Raw genomic sequence first — 19837 nt, forward strand, 5'->3', positions numbered from 1 at the left:
AATGATGACAATTAGGGTAGCCACAAATCTGATTACAAGGGTAGGCCAATTCAGGCACCCTCTCCATTGTCGCTAGGAGTCTTAGCTGGGGTCATCCTTGTGGAATCCTAGGATTTTCCTAGCACCTGGTTTCTCCCTTACCCATAATGGCCCTCTCTATCAAGATATCTCTTTCATTGCTCTCCCTCTGTCCCTCCCCCATCTAGGCCAGCTGGATCCCTCATGTTCCCTGCTCCATCCCATCCTTTCTAATCCACCCCCTCCTCCACCACCACCACTCCCCCACCTCCATTTATCCAGGAGGTCTTAACTATTTCCCCTGCCTGAGGCCCTCCAAGCCTGTGCCTCTTGACCTAGCTTCTCTGGGGTTGTGAAATGTACCCTGGTTATCCTTTGCTTTGGACACACTCTCTCTTGATGGTTTCCTTTGGACATTTTCTTTATTCTTCTTTTGTATTCTCTTTTCTTATCTCCATCCAGACATGTCCCTTCTGTCTCTCTTGATGTTTTCCTTCTAACTCTATCTTTTTTCTTCCTTATTCTTTCATTCCTGATGTTTTCCTCCTCCTTCTTCTGTATTCTTTCTCTATAGCTTATACACCCCAACAGAATCTTTCAGACAATATAGGAATCACAATGCGGTTACATTCTGTGGTTCAAGTGAATGATTACAATGAATACAAATAAGAAACAGAATGTTTTTCCATATCCCTTGCATGATTAAACATTCTACATATTACAGGTGAAAAACAAATTATTCCCAAGAACCCACACATATTTATACCCAACCAACTTGTTATAGATTAACTGTGTAAGCAAGCAAGATATTCTACTGGCAGCTGCATTTCATAGTTACAAAGAAAGGACCAATCACTTTATTACTTATCTCAAAAGGTAACCTTAAAAGAATAACAAATCTAAATTTTATATATGATAAACAATCAGTCAGCTCTATGTTAAAACTTTAGGGTGCATACCCACTCATCATAGTTTTTTTTTTTTTAATATCAGGAGATTGGGGGCAGAAATGGATATAAGGATTTAATCATCATATTTGGTCACCAACCTATCCAAATAAGAAAGGCATGCCAGCCAATCATAATTGGGGTGCTTTGTTGTTGTTCCCTGACCTTAGGGAATTCCACACTGAATTATGAGCCTTTCTAAAGCTTTAGATTGTCTTCTAGGGTTTTTCACCTCAAAGCTATTTGACACACCCATTCACACCATGCCAGATACTAGGGAAAGATGCCAGCAGCAAACATGTGAAGGCACAGGAGAAGCTAAAGACATTCTAGAGTGTGTGATTATGGGGCCTCTCCTAGCTGGGATTCACTCTGAGATTCACCCATCAGGGATTTTCCTTACAGGGGGTTGACACCTCCATCTGCCATTGCCACCTGCTGCTCCTCTGACAGGGCCACTGGCGTGTTCTCGTACAGTCCTCCCTGTTCACACCTACCAAGATTCAGTCCCATTCCCACTCTGGCCCTTCATTTTAGACTCCAGTTTCTGTCTTCTCTGTGAGTCACTGGATGTCTGCATTCAGCTTGCTGTGCTCGGACACAGAAACACAAACTCCTCAACACTCAGACTCAGGCTACGTCATATGCCTCCCCAATCCCCACCCCTGTACATGTCACCTCCCCTGAACTTGGCCTCCCCATCCCCACCCCTGTACATGTCACCTCCCCTGGACTCTTAGCTGCTGACAGAGGAGTCACTGAAATAAGTCTGACTGCAGAGCCTTGTGGATCTGCTCAAATCCCTGCAACTTCTCCTCCAGTTTGTGAGCCAGGTCCCGCAGAGCTCCCCCTGACTCTGTTGTTGCCCCATTGTACAAATCCATTGAGTCAGTCACAAGGTGAATCCCATCCAATAAAAGGAAGATACCTGTAATGCATGCTCCTGTGATCCTGGCTCCTCCTGTCATTGGGAGAGCAGAGTGAGATAAGGCATTCCCCACCTGCTCAGAACCTTGGGCCAAGTTTCTGAGATTCCTGGCCTGGGTTCCAGAGCGAGAGCTGCTTCTGGCCACCCTGAAGGCATGCATCTGCTGCCCTATGGTATTCCAGGCATAGACTAAATCCACACCTGTGTTAAATATTTTGATTTCAAGCTTAGGGATGAGATTCCGAATCTCCTGAAGTATGCTCTTGCTGGCCCCAACTAGGCGCCTGGCTTCAGCCTCATCTGATAATTGACTTGATTCTTCCACAATGCTGGTGGTAAGGCCATTCACACTTGCAGCTGCTCCTAGCCCTGATGCAGTTGCTGAGAGCAGCAGACTGGCCCCTCCTGTGAAGGGGGCCAGAGCTAATCCAAGTACAGAGGCAATGCCAACAGAGCCAGACACCACATTGGAGATGGTGCAGCCCTTGTGCACCCGGTCAAGATGGTCAGCCAGGTCTCGGAGCTTCCTGATGTGTTCTTCCAGCTTCCTTTTCAACCCAGGAAATTCTTCCAAAAACCTCTTTTTCTGCAGCTCCCTGTCAAGCCTGTCATGTTCATCTGTGGGCTCCTGTGCTAAATGCTCCTTCAGTGCATCACGCAGTGCATCTTCATCCTCGCTGTGACAGAAGAGGTCAAGTTCATGAAGAAAACAGTTATTTAAAGCTAAAACCTTGTCAACCTTCACTTCCATACTACAAACCCAACAGGCAGTAATTTTGCAGAGATCCATAATTTTGCATTCTACCATGAGTTTGTACTTCACAGATGCCAAGGTTCTTAATTCATAGGGGTCAGTGTGTAAAGTCAAGACATTTGATAAAATTAGAGGCACTTGATAACATGACTTCACTCAAGGTCAATGTCATCACTATCTGTAGGAGCCTTGCAGATGAACATGAACAGCAAATGACTGTGCTTGCCAGGGGAGTTCTGCAATGCACCATACACAGTGCTCACCAAGAGTGGATTCTTCAATCTAAAGACTCCCAACCCTAGCAACTGAAAGCACTGCATCTGTCCTCATGGGACAATACAGAGCAACAGCACATTTGCTTTAAAGGCTTTGCACAAACCAGCTCCATCTACTGTGCACAGTGTCCACATTAGCGTAGATTTGGATCCCATGTGTAAGATACTCCACTAAATATCTGCAAATATTTCAAAGTGGGGAAATGCAGGATCTGAGATGCATCTGTTCCCAAGAATTTCCTATAAAATATTCAACCTTACAGATGTGGGGCGTGGTGGTAACTCCGGTGCCGTTTCTGACCTCCAGAGGGAACTGGAGGCCAAGGCACTGATTCAGGAAGATTCTCATGAGGACAGTGTCACTGGAATCGATCTGTTGTTGATGTCCCTATAAGGGATGTGCTGTCTCTGCCCTCCCTGACAAGTGCCTGTAAGTCCCCATATCTCTGTGTGTACAGAATGGCTCCATCTCTGTCCCCTGAGGCAAGAGTCCTGAGCAATGTCCTCCTGGCTGCTTGAGCCTGCTTCAGGATGTATATTCTTTCCTAGGGTGGGCTTCCTGGTGTGCAGCAAGTCATGTGATTTATCACACTGCCAATTAATGACAACACTGTGTCCTGAGGAGAAGAAATTTGAAGCTTGAAGCTCTCTAATTTCTGCCTGGTGCATGTTTTCATTGGTTTATTTTAACTCCCTGTGCTCCATGATCAACTATAACTATCATATATGTAAGTTCTGTGGGTGATTCTTGAAAATTCACAAACCTGGTTGGTTTGGAGCAGTCCTTGATAAACAGCTGGTGTTAAATATAAAAAGAAAGCTCACTGGGACTCTTTCCGCAGACTTCTCATGTAGCTATCTCTGAGAATTAATAATAAAACCAAAAAACAAGCCCCTCAGAGCCACAAGCAACCCTCCAGATCGTTCTGCTTGGTGTCTGATCTCTGCAGATTCCCAAATTCCTTTCCCTCCCTGGATGGAGCTCACAAGGTCAGTGTCTACCTGAGGTGCCTGAGCCAGGACAGCTGCCAGTGGCCCTGGCTGCATGCTGACCCCAACCCTCACTCACTCCTGACTCAACACCTGGCAGTTCTACTTCAGGGTCCTGCAGACAGTGGTCACCGGACTATCAGACAACACAGCTGTTGACAGTGTCACATTGGAACACAACAAGGCCACGTGCAAAGATGCAAGGGACCTGGAGACCACTAATAGTGATGAGTAGGCTGGATATCCCTGGAAGTTGGACAAGACAATAAGGGTAGTATTTTCCTCTGAGATGGTGACATGGGACCCCCTCAGACTCTTGAGTTCTGCAAACTTTCCTCCAATCACACTAACTCTGGGCTCTCCTCTCTAGCCACACATCCTTACTAATATTCAGGGATCTCTGTGTAGAACAGAAGAGGGCCCCAAATAACACCTGAGAACTCCTGAGCACACACAGCTTGTGGAGAGCACACCCTAGCACATCGCTGCACAACCATGACTCATGAGGTCAGGGCAGAGGAGATAAGTATCCTTCTTCCTCTTGCATGTCCTCTGCCAGGCCCCTTCTTCTGCCATCAACTCCTTTCTCTCCCTCCAGCCCTGCTGTCCTTGCCTTCTACTTACACCTCCTCTCTAGGGTCACTCACAGTCCCTCCTGGACCCTGGCTGTGACCCTGGCCCTGGTCTTTGGGCTTTGGGCAGGGTGCTGGCACTTGGTTTTCCATCCCTGACCTGTTGCTCATTCCAGGCTGTCATCACCACGTCCTTTTACACTGAATTCCCATTCCTACTGAACATACTGGGGCTCCAGATCTCAGTAAGGACAGTCAGGGTAAACACAGCTCTGTGCAGCTGCACTGTGGGCTCTCGGCCTCCTCAGCCCCCAGAAGGACCCTGCTGTTGTTCCAGCTCCTCAGATTGGAGGAAGTGACTGAGACAGAACCTGGGGACATGTTGACCATGTCTACACGTATTTTAAATAAATTCTTGATTCCAGTCTCCTCCAGGAGACCATCGGCCCTGGTCTTTTCCCACTTTCAAAAATATCTCTCTGTGATAACTTTCAGGGGCACTCATGGTGTATTGGCCACATGTAGAGAAACTCCACACACATGATCTGATTTTCTCACACTGCAGTTCCATGGTGGTGAAACTCAGCAAGGTCTAACTAATTTGCCAAGATCACATAAGTAGTAGAGGACAGGAATGGTCCTGGCTCCTTGAGCGACAACATCTTCAGCCAACTTGAGGTGATTTCCACCAGGGAATAACATGGTGGAAACACTCCTCTCGGATGGTTGAGAAGGAAGATCCATAACCCTAACCCTTAGGATTGCCTAGTGTGGGTAGGCCTGCCTGGGAAAAATCCTCATCCTCATGGTCTGGTGGATAGTGCCAGGTGCACCATGCAGGTTACCTTGACAACCCTGCTGCCTTCACAAATGCCCTCCAGGCTCCATCTTCAGTTATCAGGCTCTTCAGATACTCTCTTACGTATTTCTCTGTGAGCCCATCAGTGAGTTCGGATATGACTCGTGTTCCCACTATTTACCAAGGAAAAGAATGGGGTTAGAAGACAGTGTGGAAGGGACTAAACATCAAGTAACAGGAGGTGCTGAGACTCCATATTCTTGAGAATGTGTTCATGGGTTCTAATGGAGTCTCCAGGGTTGGAGATTCAATGATGTCCCCCAAATTCATATGTAAAATCTCTTAGGTTCAGCAACTGTATGGAGACAGACCCTTTAAGGAAATAAAGTAATGGAGACCAAGTGATGCCATACATATAGGGCACTGCTCAGTGGACTGGGACCCTTATGCCAGAGAGACACAGGAGTTGTACTCTACCATCTATCCATCATTTCATTATCATATGTAAACATGTTTTTCTCTGTGTCCACCTCCCTCTGTATCCATTTCCTACTCTGACCCTTCTCCAAACATACAGAGGGGACACCATATGTAGATATGCTGACCCTGCTCCCTCTGCACACCTGGAAGAGGGTGTTTACTGGGACCCATTTGCCATATGTTCATCACAGACATTGCTTCCATAGCTTAGGGAAATCACAGTGCTTTCGCTGACGTCCCTTATCCCAGCTATCATGAGCCTTGTACAAGCCAAACACTGTGGTACCTATACCTTCAAATGTGACTTTCAAACCATTAGTGGGTTCTCCATTATCTCTTGATGTCAATAATAGAATTTTCAAAGAAAATGGAATTACCAACAGTGTCATGTGAACACGGCAGGACTCAGGGCTCTCAGAAGCCAAGGCATCCATGAGCCCTTGATATTTCATGTCTCCAAAGCCAGGACCACATAGAAAACACTTCCAGGTTTGACTACCAACTTGGAATACATCCTTGTCACATTCATCCACCCCAACAGCAGCTTTGTACTTTGAAGCAATGGCTTTCTGGGAGCAAGAAAACTCTGGGCTTTCTCCATTCTCCAGCTGGAGCTTAGCTGGCTGCCCCTTGCCTGGAATGCACCCTGCCGTTGTCCCACTTCAGAGCAGGTACCTCAGCTCTGTGCCCTCATGTCCTTGACAGTCACAGTCATTCTGTGACATTGAGCTTTCTAGTGTCCTTTTCTCCCCAAATGAAAGTGTCAAACATCTGTCATTTCTTACTGTCCCAATTGCTTTTTCCATTGTAGACTTACATAAAGGGTCACCATTAATAACCATCCACAGACTCAATATTATGCTCTGTTGACCTTTCCCCCACCAAAAATTAGTTCATTGCTTTCAATTAGCCTTCTGTAAATTCTCAGGACATGGACAAAAAAAAAAGCCATGTTTTTGGCCAAAATATCACAGGACTGAACATTGGCCCAGAGGAAGAGAAATCCTCAAACTCTCCAGGGATTTAAAACTGTAATTCTCAAAAAAAAAAAAAAAAAGTAATTCTCATCCTTGAGTGCCTGAGATGAGAGGCGACCTGTGTCTAGAGGAGCCAGTGAGCCAACATTAAACAGGCCCAATAAGTCAGTGCAGGGAGACAGCTTGGGCTGACTTCAGCCATTTTGAATCCAACCATCAGAACAGCCCTGAGAAACCCCTCATGGTCTCCCTCATGGTCTCCCTGTCATTGCAGTGGGATGTAGGACTGTGCAAGAGTCCCCAGTGCTGTCAGTGGGGGAACCAAGCCTGACATCCCTGGGTGTTAGCTGAGACTAGAGCAGACACATCCTGACTCTGATCAATGCCAGCATTATCCTGCTCGCCACTTCTCCCTCTGAGAGCTGTGTCAGCCCACCAGGCTTCCTGCCTCCCTCAGCCTGGTGTTTGCCTATGGCTTCCCATCAAAAATACAAACTGTGATAACCTGACTGCCCTTGTCTTTGGTTCCATCCCACCCTCTTCTGTTGTAATTGATGCTTTTTACTCTATTTTTCTAGACTAGTTAGTTAATATTTAGAACACAAGTCTTTAGAAGGCAAGAGGACAAAAGATCGGCGACACCATCTTGGCCATCACTCCTACCCCGGCACGAGAGGGAGTTGAGGGTCACAGGCTGAGTCTCCTCTCACAATGGAGTTGACTCCAAACCACAAGTTATTTGACCTCTTATGTAAATCGCCTTGACTCTCTACCCACAGAACCTACAATGACCCATCACAGCACACAGACATTCACTCTGATGTCATTGGGCTCTTGGGTGACCCTGTCCCCGTGGAGGACTAGCTACTTCCCAAGAACTCCATGTTTCTGCTGCCACCACCACCACCATCCTCAGCCTCATCTTCATCACCGTCATCACCACCACTCTCACTGTTCAGAGTCACTACCTGGGGGACACAAGGGTGAGTTGACCCTGCTGGTGCTGGGAAGAATAGCCTAGAGGTCATGGGGACCCTTCCCTCAGGGAGGGCATGTGGTTGCCTGCTGTGTCTTCTCCATACCCAGAACCCCCACTCTGCCTTTCTCCCATTTTCAGCTCCCCAGGTTTCCTGCCTTCTCATGGCTTGTTCCTGTACAGTTCTCCATCTCCAGACCCACCCTGTTGCAGTCTTAATCTCCATTTTCTAGGGTACTGTCTCCTTATTTAGACTCCAGTTTCTGTCTTCTCTGTGAATCACTGGCTGTCTGCATTGACCTTGCTCTGCTCAGCTAGAGAAATATAAGCTCCTCTACATTCAGTTCCATAGACTTGATCTCAGGCCATTTCCCCTGTCCCCAACCCTGTACATGTCATATCCCCTGGACTCTTAGCTCCTGCAGGAGGGGTCACTGAGGCAGGTCTGACTGCAGAGCCTTGTGGATCTGCTCAAATTCCTCCAGCTTGTAAACCAGGTCCCGCAGTGCTCCCCCTGCCCTATTGTACATATCCAGTGAGTCAGTCACAAGGAGATAGACATTGAAACCAAGTAAGATACCAGTAAAACCTACATGTCTAATCCTGGTGCCTCTGGTTCCTGGGGGAGCAGAATGTGGCATGGCATTCCTCACATGCCTAGAACCTTGGGCAGTGATTCTTCTAGAGGATTTAGAGCCAGAGCTGGTTCTGGCTGCCCTGATGGCTAGGATCTGATCCCTGAAGTTGTCCAGGATTCAAATAGTCATCCATTTGTACTAAAAATTTTGACTCTGATCTTCCTTAGGATATTCATAATATTGTTCACTATTTCCATGCTGGCTCCAACCAGGCAGTAGGCTTCATCTTCATCTGACACTCTGATTGACTCTTCCACAATGCTGGTGGTGAGACCAGTCACATCTGCAGCTGCTCCTAGCCCCAATGCAGTTGCTAAGAGCAGCAGAGTGGCCCCTCCTGTGAAGGGGACCAGAGCTAATCCAAGTACAGAGGCAATGCCAACAGAGCCAGACACCACATTGGAGATGGTGCAGCCCTTGTGCACCTGGTCAAGATGGTCAGCCAGGTCTCGGAGCTTCCTGATGTGTTCTTCCAGCTTCCTTTTCAACCCAGGAAATTCTTCCAAAAACCTCTTTTTCTACAGCTCCCTGTCAAGCCTGTCATGTTCATCTGTGGGCTCCTGTGCTAAATGCTCCTTCAGTGCATTACACAGTGCATCATGCAGTGCATCTTCCTCCTCGCTGTGACAGAAGAGGTCAAGTTCACGGAGAAAACAGTTATTTAAAGCTAAAACCTTGTCAACCTTCACTTCCATACTTCAAACCCCACAGGGAGTCATTACGCAGAGATCCATAATTTTGCATTCTACCATGAGTTTTGGTACTTCACAGATGCCAAGGTTCTTAGTCTATAGTGGTCAGTGTATAAAGTCAATTCAAGACATTTGATAAAATTAGAGGCACTTGATAACATGACTTCACTCAAGGTCAATGTCATCACTATCTGTGGGAGCCCTGCAGATGAACACGGGTTCGGGGACTTAGAGCAGATACTGTTTAACTCAGAGAACTGTGTGTGTTATAAGGGATTCCTCTTTCCCAAGAATCTCCACTCTGCCCTCGGCTGCCAGAAAGTCATATGTAGCCCATGCAGTACCCAGCCTGCAGGAATGCCTGTGCTTCCCAGGGAGTGCTGCAATGCACCATACACAGTGCTCACCAAGAGTAGATTCTTCAATCTGAAAGACTCCCAAACCTGAGCAGTTGAAAACCCATGTCAACAACACATTTGCTTTAAAAGCTTTGCACAAACCTCCATCTACTGTACACAGTGTCCGCATTAGCGTAGATTTGGATCCCATGTGTAAGATACTCCACTAAATATCTGCAAATATTTCAAAGTGGAGAAATGCAGGATCTGAGATGCATCTGTTCCCAAGAATTTCCTTAAAAAATGCTCAACCTTACAGATGTGGGGTGTGGTGGGAACTCGGGTGCCATTTCTGACCTGCAGAGGGAATTGGAGGCCAAGGCACTGATTCAGGAAGATTCTCATGAGGACAGTGTCACTGGAATCGATCTGTTGTTGGTATCCCTTTAAGGGATGTGCTGTTTCTGCTCTCCCTGACTGATGGCTGTAAGTTTCCATCTCTCCGTGCATATAGAGTGGCCCCATCTCTGTTCTCTAGAGCAATATTCCTGAGCAATGTCCTCCTGGCTGCTTGAGCCTGCTTCAGGATGAATATTGTTTCCTAGGGTCAGCTTCTTAGTACACTGTATTCATGTGATTTTCTGGTGTGCAATAGTTATGTGATTTTTCACACACTCAATGCAGAACAACTCTGTGTCCCTAGGACAAGAAACTTCAAGCTTGTACCTCTCTTGTTTCTGTCTGGTAGATGTTTTCATTGTCTCATTTTAACCCTCTATGTTCCATGGTCAAATGTAATTATGTGATAACAGTCTTATATGTGAGTTTTATGGATGGTTCTTGAAAATTTCAATCCTGGTTGGTTTGGAGCAGTCCTTGATTAACAGCTGGTGTTAAATATAAAAAGAAAGCTCACTGGGACTCTTTCCGCAGACTTCTCATGTAGCTATCTCTGAGAATTAATAATAAAACCAAAAAACAAGCCCCTCAGAGCCACAAGCAACCCTCCAGATCATTTTGCCTGGTGTCTGATCTCTGCAGATTCCCAAATTCCTTTCCCTCCCTGGATGGAGCTCACAAGGTCAGTGGCTGCCTGAGGTGCCTGAGCCAGGACAGCTGCCACTGACCCTGGCTGCATGCTGACCCCAACCCTCACTCACTCTTGACTCAACACCTGGCAGTTCTAGTTCAGGGTCCTGCAGACAGTAGTCACCAGATTATCAGACACCACAGCTGGTGACAGTGTCACATTGGAACACAACAAGGCCACGTGCAAAGATGCAAGGGACCTGAAGACCACTAATAGTGATGAGTAGGCTGGACATCCCTGGAAGTTGGACAAGACAATAAGGGTAGTATTTTCCTCTGAGATGGTGACATGGGACCCCCTCAGACTCTTGAGTTCTGCAAACTTTCCTTCAATAACACTAACTCTGGGCTCTTGTCTCTAGACACACATCGTTCCTAATATTCAGGGATCTCTGTGTAGAACAGAAGAGGGCCCCAAATAACACCTGAGAACTCCTGAGCACACACAGCTTGTGGAGAGCACACCCTAGCACATCGCTGCACAACCATGACTCATGAGGTCAGAGCAGGGCTAATAATGTCCCTTGTCCCTCTGCATGTCCTCTGCCAGGCCTTTTCTTGTGCCTTCAGTTCCTCCCTCTCCTTCCAGCCCTGCTCTGCTCACCTTCTACCTACACCTCCTCTCTAGGGTCACTCACAGTCCCTCCTGAACCCTGGCTGTGACCCTGGCCCTGGTCTCTGGGCTCTGGGAAGGGTGCTGGCACTTGGTTTTCCGTCCCTGATCCATTGCTCACCCCAGACTGTCATCACCACGTCCTTTCACACTGAATTCCCATTCCTACTGAATATACTGTGGCTCCAGATCTCAGTAAGGACAGTCAGGGTCAACCCAGCTCTGTGCAGCTGCACTGTGGGCTCTCTGCCTCCTCAGCCCCCAGAAGGACCCTGCTGTTGTTCCAGCTCCTCAGATGGGAGGAAGTGACTAAGACAGAAATGTTGACCATGTCCACACTTTTCTGACCTGTCTCAAAATAAGATTTTGATTCCTCACTCCTACAAGAGACCCTTGTCCCTGGCCTCTTCTCAATTCAAAAGTAGTTCTTGGTGATACCTTTCAGCAGTACCCACTGTGTACTGGCCACACACTGAGAACTCCACACACATGATCTGATTTTCTCACACTGCAGTTTCATGGTGGTGAAACTCAGGAAATGCTAGCATGCCAAGGTCACATAAGTAGTTGATGGCAGAAATGGCCTTGGCATCTTGAATGACATCTTCAATCTACCTTAGGTGATTTCCACCAAGGGATAACATGGTGGAAACACTCCTCTTGGATGGTTGAGAAGGAGGGTCCATAACTGCCTTTCCCCCTGGGACTTCCTAGAGTGAGTATGCCTGCCCAGGAAACCTTCATCTTCATGGTCTGGTGGGCAGTGCTGGGTGCATCATGCAGGTAACCTTGACAATTCTGCTGCCTGTACAAATGCCTCCTAGGCTCTATCTTCAGGTATCAGGTGCTTGAGATCATCTCTGTAGAGATTGTTCATGAGAAAATGAGTGACTTCAACAATGTGTCCTGTTACTATTTACCAAGAGAAAGAATGAGGCTAGAAGACAGTGTATAAGACATTAAATGGTAAGGACCTGGAGGTGACAAGATGCCATGTTCCTGAGCATTTGTCTGTGGGTCCTAATTTTGAAGGTTCAATAGTGTCCCCCCAGATTCATATGTAAAATCTCTGAAGCTCAGCAACTGTATTTGGAGACAGAACCTTTAAGGAAATAAAGTAATGAAGCCCAAATGATTCTATAAGTGTGGGGTGCTACTCAGTGATACTGGGGTCCTTCTGACAATGAATACCAGAGGTGCACTCTCTGTCATCCATCCATCATGTCATTAACTATCATACATGTACACTTGTTTCTCTGTGTTTATTTCTTACTCTGATTGTTCTCCACACATACAGAGGAGAGGCCATGTGCAGATGTAGTGATCCTGCTCTCTTCACACATCAGGAAGAGCTGCTAATTGGGACCAAATTGCCATATGTTCAACATAGACGTGGACTTCCATTACTGAGGGAAATTACAGGCCTTTGGCTGAAGACCCTTGTTCCATACATCATGAGCCTCTTACATGTCAAACACTGTGGTGACAGTGCCTTCAAATGTGACTTTCAGGCCATTAGCTCATTGTGTCACTAGTAGAGTTTGTTTTAAAAGACAGAATTCCAGTCTGTATACTGAACACAGGAAGGACTCAGGCTGTCTGACACCATGGGGAAATCAGCAGTGACCACTGAACTCTTGCATATTTCATGACTCCACAGCCAGTGCCCACAGACAGCACTGCCAGCTTGGGATGGACCCTTGTCACTGTCAACCACACCAACAGCAGCTTTGCACATCAAAGCGATGGCTCCCCAGGAGCAAGGAAGTTTTTGCTTTCTCTCTCCACAAGCTGGAGCTTGGCTGGCTGGGGTCCTTTCACCATCGCATCCTCCCACTGTCCTACTACAGCACAGGAGCCTCCCCTTTATGCCCCACCCCATCACGGTCATCTTGTGACATTGAGCTTCCTAGTGTCCTTTTCTCTCCAAATGCAAAATCCCAAGCACTTGTCATTTCTTACTGTCCAACTTGTCCTTTTCGTTGTAGACCTGCAGGAAGAGCCACTATTAATGACCATCCACAGACTCAATATTATACTCTATTGACCTTTCTTCCAAGGAAATTAGTCCATTGATTTTCAATTTAGCTTTATGTAAGTTCTCAGAATATGTACAGAAAACACCTAGGTTCTTCACCCAAATATCACAGGAATGAGCTCTAGCTCAGTTGCATCCTTCTGAAACCTCATGAGCCAACCTCTTCCCTTCTGCATTGCTCTCAGGGGGACCGCCTTCCAGGATCCTGCAACACTGACCCATTGGGCTCTGTTTACAGTATTCAACTGCATGTCTAGTCCATAGTTATAAGTCTCCCTCACTCCTTGCAGGTTTGTATATTCCTCTCTCTCTTTCGCTCCTCACTCCTTTTCTTTATACATGTAACAAATATATATATATATATTCCACATACATATAAGTGTATGCATATATATATAAATAGCGAGAAAGGGGAGAGAGAGACAGAGTCAGAGGGAGAGAGAAGAGAGAGAGAGAGAGAAAGAGAGAGAGAGAGAAGTCAATTTCTTCACAGAGAGAGCTCACTCTATGTTGCCAACTTTTATATTAGTTACACTTTAGTTGCTAAGATAAAACACCATGACAGAAATACATCAATGAAGATTCATTTTGGCTTCTAGCTCCACAGGATAGATGTCCATAGTGTCGGTTAAGGGCCGGAAGTAGATGGTGGAAGGTGAGATATCACATCTCACCCACACTTAAGAAGCATACACTGTACTGGAAAGTCAAGATTATGAACTCTATTTTATTAGGTTTATTTTGTTTTTGAGGCAGGATCTCACTGTGTTACACTCACTGTGTAGAGCATTCTGGCCTCAAACTCACAAGGACCCACATACCTCAGCCTCCCACGTGCTGGGATTAAAGCATGCATACTGCAACTCAGCTGAACTATAAACTCTAAAAGCCCCCACACAGGGATGGACCTTGTCCAGTAGTAAGGCTTCATGTCCTGTGAGTTCCATAACCTCCACAAATGGCAGCACCGACTGGAGACCAAGTGTTCAAGGCGTGAGCCTCCAGGGTATCGTTTAATAAGAACAGCACACTTACACACACAATCACCACACATAGGTGGACCAGTAAGACCAAAGGGGCCTGATTTGCACAAGTAAAGGTGCAGCATTTCCTCCTGTATTGGAACCTTTGTGATCCAGAAACTGTCAGAAAAGAGGAAATTACCTGACAGAGCCATGCTCGTGAGTGAGTCCTAAGCACCAGCCACAGGATTTTGACAGGTTTTCCTCACAACTCTCCACGTGTCCAGGCTGGAGAGAGGAGAAAAACACTGTAAGATCAATGGGGACAGCTGCAGCGAAGTCAGGAGGGAGGGGCCAGAGGCCCAGTGGTTCCACCAGGTGGCAGTAAAGGACCAATGGACTGACAGCCAGAGTGCTTCTCCTCTAGTGGGACCTGCACTGCGCCTTCCAGATGTCAGTCATCTGGTCTACCTTCTCCCCTCACCCCGGCCAAGTCAGAGTCCTCATGTTCTGTTAGTGTCCAAGGAGAATGTCACCAGCTAGGGACATAGCCATGAAGGAAAGCGACATATAATCTACACACAGGAGAAATGGGATGAGACGTTCAAGCACTAGGTGGGAACACATGGGAACTGAGATAACAGCAAATATTTTCTGTATGCCTGTGACACACAGGGCTCCTAATACACACCTCATGGGGTAACCAAGGTCCTAATGAGACAAGGACTCCTGGGAGCCCCATTGTAATGTTGACTGAAGACCACAAAGGTTTGCTGACAACAGCCCCCCAAAGTTCACAGTAATGCTAGACCACAGATTTAATCTGATTGCCATTCCACTTTCAGGGAAGACTCACCACTCTCTGAAACACACAGCAGCATTTCCTCCCTGCCCCATGTGACTGTGAGCAGCTTCTCACCTACATCAGGGTCTGTGACAGCTTGAATTCTTGGGTGCTGCAGTGATCTCCCAAAGTTCACACCCTCACTGTTCTGCAGGATTCCTGCCTCCCACCAGGGCTGGAATCCTGTCAGACCCTGACCTTGTCCCTGCTCTGGCCCATCCAGCCCTCTGCCCTCCTCCCTAAGTGTTCAACCGTAGGCCCGTTTCTAACCTTCATGTGCACAGCAGTGAAAGGATATTCTATTGCAAGGAACTTCTGCCCCGAGATTATTTTCTCTAAGATATTTCTACAAGCAAAATGACTGGAACGCAGAGGTTGATGTTTAACTTTTTCATAACCTGAGGCTCAGTGTTGTACAAATGAAGCGTGAGAACCCACACTCATGTGGGCAGTGCACAGGGGTAGCATTCTCCCTACAATCACTAGTGCAGAGTAGCCTCAAATCAACAGTAGATCTGACCGCACATGGGGTAACCTCAGCACTGGAGAGGCTGAGGCAGGGGGTTGCTGGAAGTTTGAGGCCAGCTGAAGTTTCTCATGCACATCCTAGTTCTAACTAAGGACAGTCACCATTGAGGACGGATACTAAGACTGCAGTTCCACCCACGGCAGACAGGCAAAGGGCATTTATTGGTTCCCAGATGAAACTATAGTGAGGGCACATACAGTGAGACCTGGAGGTGGTGGGGGCTTGAACACTCTGAAGCCCAGATTCTCTAAGGCTTAGTAAAAAATAGACATCACACTCTAGTCTGACGATGATCTTTAAAGTGTGTGCCATTTGTGCGCCTGCTCACCTCGCCAACATGACTGGGCCAGCCTGCACCTGCCCTGGAGTGCAGTGACATGTCCATTGCAACCAGTGACATGTCCATCTTGATCTGTTACCTTCTCTCATACTTTTGGCATCTGAGGGACCAGTGTCTCCTGTGCCCTCTCTACCACTGCACAGCCTTCCAGCACCATAGATGCAGAGCAGCCTGCTAGGGCTCAGCGGGGCAGGCAATCCTGGCTCCCTCTATCAGGATAAAACAGAGACAGAGAGAAGGGTGACAAACCCCATGTCACACAACAGCCAGGGCAGAGAGGTGAGGGAGGCAACAGCCCTGACCCTGAACTGAAGAGAAATCCTGGGGATTTAACTCTCCTGGGCCCCTCTGCTCCACTAGAGCTGCCCTGCTGCAGAGTCTGCCCCAGTGTTAGGTAAGGCTGGGGTGCGATGGTCCTGGGGACTCTGCACTGAGCCCTCTCTCAGTCCCCTTACCTGGTTCCCTTCCACACCTGCACACACAGGACAGCCTTGGCTTCCTCCTCTGTGCCCCACAGTCTATGCAGAAGCCAGGAGAGGACAGGGAGTGTAGGCCTCTCATCTACCTGTTCAGCCTCCATCCAGGTACTCTAGACAAGTTACTCTCTGTTCTGCCTCAGTTTATCCACTGGGCCTGACAGAGCACAGTCAACAAGGTCCAGCTGTGCCAGCACCCCTTGGTCATCCTGCATGTCTTCACCAAAACCTCACCCTCATTGGTACAGGAACAGCACCTCAAGGTCAGCTGTGGGTGTCATGCCACACAGGTTGATGTCCCTGTGTCCCCAAACTCTTCCACTTCCGTATTCTGTTCTGTGGCTCTACAAAATGACAGACCAGGGACAAAGGCTTCCCTCCCTCTAGGGCCCCATGATCACATCTCAGGCAGACCTGCAAGCAGGGTCAGGACCCAGGCAGTGTGGTGATCCCATCTGAGGGATTCCACACCCTCTCCTGGGCTGAGTGGGGAGGAGGAGGGAGGAGCAGACAGACCCCCATTCTGACTGCATGCCCAGCTCCGCTGCTGCTGAGCCTGGGACCTGCACTATTGTCTAACCTCTGGGGCCATAACCCTCCTCCTCCAGGGCCCTTGAGAGGATAAACATGTTGGGGGAGAAGATCCCCAACTCACCTAGGCATCTTCCTGTAGCCAAGTGTCGAGGGGTCCCAGCTGTCCTTAGCTATGTGGGTGCAGTCACCAGCTACATGTCTGAGCCACAAACAGACTCATGATCTAGGCCCTATGTACCCAGGGCCTGAAAGTGAAAGAAAAATGTCTGGCCTGTGGCCCCTCATGATAAAACAACACACCTGGCATGATGCCTGCCAGGCACCACCCTCCTGACGAGAAGCTCTGGCCGGGGAAGATAGATGTGAAGGTCACTGATGAGGCTTCGGCTGGGCTTCAATTTTAAAGAAAAAAGGAAACATTTAGGACTGGATGGCAACAGAAGGTTTGGTCTCACAAGGAGGGACCCTGTTTCACATGGATTTGAGGAAAGAGAATAAACTTGGGTCTTTACACATTCATGGGCACATTTCATATGTGTCTGTCTATACTTTCTGTAGATTGGAGAGGTTCAGGAGGGTGAAAAGCAGTCTAGGAATGGAGGAAGAGACGGCTTCTGTATCAGGGCTGGGAGGAGAGGGTGGCCTGGGAGGTGGCACCAAGAGGAAGTTAGTCAAGGGCCTAGCAGAGGGCACATAAGAGGGAGAAGGGACATTGTTTTCCTGCCTGCTCTGACATCAGGCTTCGTGGGCTGCAGAGCTGTGCATGGGTGCTCTCCACACACTGTATGCTCTGAGGGTTTTAGGTTGATAGTTGGGACTCTCTTCTGTTCTACACAGAGCCCCCTCAACATCAGGAAGCATGTGTGGCTATAAACAACTTCCAAAGTCTGTGATTGAAGGAAGATTTGCATAATCCAACATCTGAGGGGTCCCATGTGCCCATCCCAGAGGAAAACTCTTCCCTTGTCGCCTCTTATAAACTGAGGGGATTTCTTAGCTACACTATGATAGGTGGTCTCCAGGCCCCTTTCATCTTTGCATGTGGCCTTGCTATGTTCCAGTGTGACACTGTCACCAAGTATGGTGTCTGTTTGCCTGGTGACATCTATGTGCAGGACCCTGAACTAGACATCCACACAGTTATAGTTTACCACTGACCCAAGTCACAGGTTAAAAGCAGCCAATGAAGAGATCCACAGACAAGTCCTGGGAGGGCTCCAAGCTTGAACCTTCTTATCCTCAGGACACCGTATGCTACTGTATTTTGTGCAACAAATCACACGATACCTGCACACCTGGAATCCTACAAATTTTGAAAAATATTTATCCCAAAGCAGATTCAATGAGTCTGCTTAGGACTATTGTCCTGTGTGGTCACATTTTATTTGTGTACCCAAACAAAACTTATCTGAGGATCAGAGAAAAAGTCAGCCACTATATTAAACATAGAGGTCAGGCAGTGGTAGCACACATGTTTAATCCTAGCATTTAGGAGGCCGAGATTCATCCGGATCTCTGTGAGCTCAAGGCCACACTGGGATCAGAGCCAGAGCTTATGGCAATGCATTTATTTCCAGCACTAGTTACCTGTAGAGGACTGAAGGTCTGTACAAACAGACAGGAAGTGACAGAGCTGGGCTGGGAGAGTAAATGAGATGGCAGGGCACAGAAAGGATATAGGTGTGAGTATTCAGGAAGTGCCTCTCTTTGGCTGAGGATTTGCTAGTAGTTAGAGTGTGGCTGGCTTCTTTCTGTGTCTCTGATCTCTCATTTTTAACCTCCAAATCTGGCTCAGGGTTTTTTATTAATAGACTGCTTGGCAATCCATCTTACAGTCCTAGAGCTCAGATATTGAACTTCTCTTCTTATACACAGAGGGCTTGAGTTTTATGGCTGTCTGACATTGGTGGCAGGGGTAGTACATCACCAACAGGTCCACCAAACCAGATCTGTTCTAGTGACACAGGCTTCATGGGCATCTTTACAAGGATACCTTAGTGTGTTACTCTCCTCTAGAGGGTGAATGCCTTTCCTCTCCAGAGTCCCTATGGGTCAGAAATGTTCAAAGTTGCTGCCACGCTTCTTCTTTGCACACACAGAATGCATATCTTACAAATGAGACCCGAGTATATTCTTAAAACGCACTAAGGTGTCTTGACAGCAAAGACAGATGGGGATAATTTCACATTGTTGTTGGTTTAGACTCTATGTGACCTATAGCCTTTGCCAAAGGCAGCTTTGAAACTAATCCTGTGGTGCCAGAGCAATGCTGAGACAGTTTCAGATTTGAAGATGGTTCTTATTTAGCTTTTTAACACCTTATATTCTAACCTTGTATGTTCCTGTGGCCAAGATCCCCGGGAAAGCACAGATATTTGTAGATGTAACCGTCTTGTTAAATAAGAAACACAGCCAATTGCAGAGTTAAAAGCCAAGAGGTCAGAGCAATAGCTGAGAGCTGAAAAACTTACCCTTCACTGCTGCTCTGTCTTTCCTCTCTGCAAGAGACCTACTTCTGTGTGTTTTTTCTTTTTTATACACTTTCTGTTCTGCCACGCCTATGACGGTGTTGCCCGCGTGACAAATGCCTTGGATGAGGTAGTTACGTGGGAAAGGGGGGGCTCGCGGCCCTTGGGTCTATGCCCCCGGTGACCCCTCATCAATCTGCCTGAATCATGGTGCCAGGCTACATGGAACCACGCAGATCTGCTTGCAGAGGCTGGCTGGCACTCTGCCTTCTTCTCTTGGCAGTTGTGACTATTGCTATTCCAGGAAGTTAACTCTTAATGTTCCTGATGTACCCCATAAAAAGAATAATGATTCCTCAAAAATGGCTTCAATACCCCCACCTATGATTCAAGCTCTTAGGCAAACAGTTCAAGAGGGTCCCTAAAGTTTGGGGGAATTCATGAATGATTTAGAGCAAAAAGAACTTATGATTCAGAAGGACAAAGATTCTAGCGAAGAGAGAATGAAAGTAAAAGTTCAGGGACTCATAGATAATCCATAGGCGCAGCCAACAGCAGCT

At 47.3% G+C, this 19837-nt stretch overlaps 1 protein-coding gene and 1 pseudogene across 1 annotated transcript; both read right to left on the bottom strand.

Annotated features, from left to right (window-relative positions):
* Window positions 1-1720: 1720 nt before the first annotated feature.
* On the bottom strand, window positions 1721-19305 carry LOC118576434 (apolipoprotein L3-like). The gene is made up of 4 exons (XM_036176690.1): window positions 19281-19305; window positions 14289-14374; window positions 5330-5456; window positions 1721-2570 (listed from the first exon to the last, which is right to left on the bottom strand). The coding sequence occupies exons 2-4, from the start codon at window positions 14299-14301 to the stop codon at window positions 1721-1723; spliced, it is 990 nt and encodes a 329-aa protein (XP_036032583.1). The 5' UTR covers window positions 14302-14374; window positions 19281-19305.
* On the bottom strand, window positions 7601-11963 carry LOC118576435 (annotated as a pseudogene).
* Window positions 19306-19837: the final 532 nt, after the last annotated feature.

The sequence above is a fragment of the Onychomys torridus genome, unplaced genomic scaffold (genome assembly GCF_903995425.1).
Source record: "Onychomys torridus unplaced genomic scaffold, mOncTor1.1, whole genome shotgun sequence".
Classification (NCBI taxonomy): Eukaryota; Metazoa; Chordata; class Mammalia; order Rodentia; family Cricetidae; genus Onychomys; species Onychomys torridus.

Coding starts and splice junctions, on each gene's coding strand:
- LOC118576434 (XM_036176690.1), bottom strand. Junction 2,571..5,329: donor AAGGCAGCAGGGTTGTCAAG/GTAACCTGCATG, acceptor CTTCTGTCACAG/CGAGGATGAAGATGCACTGC.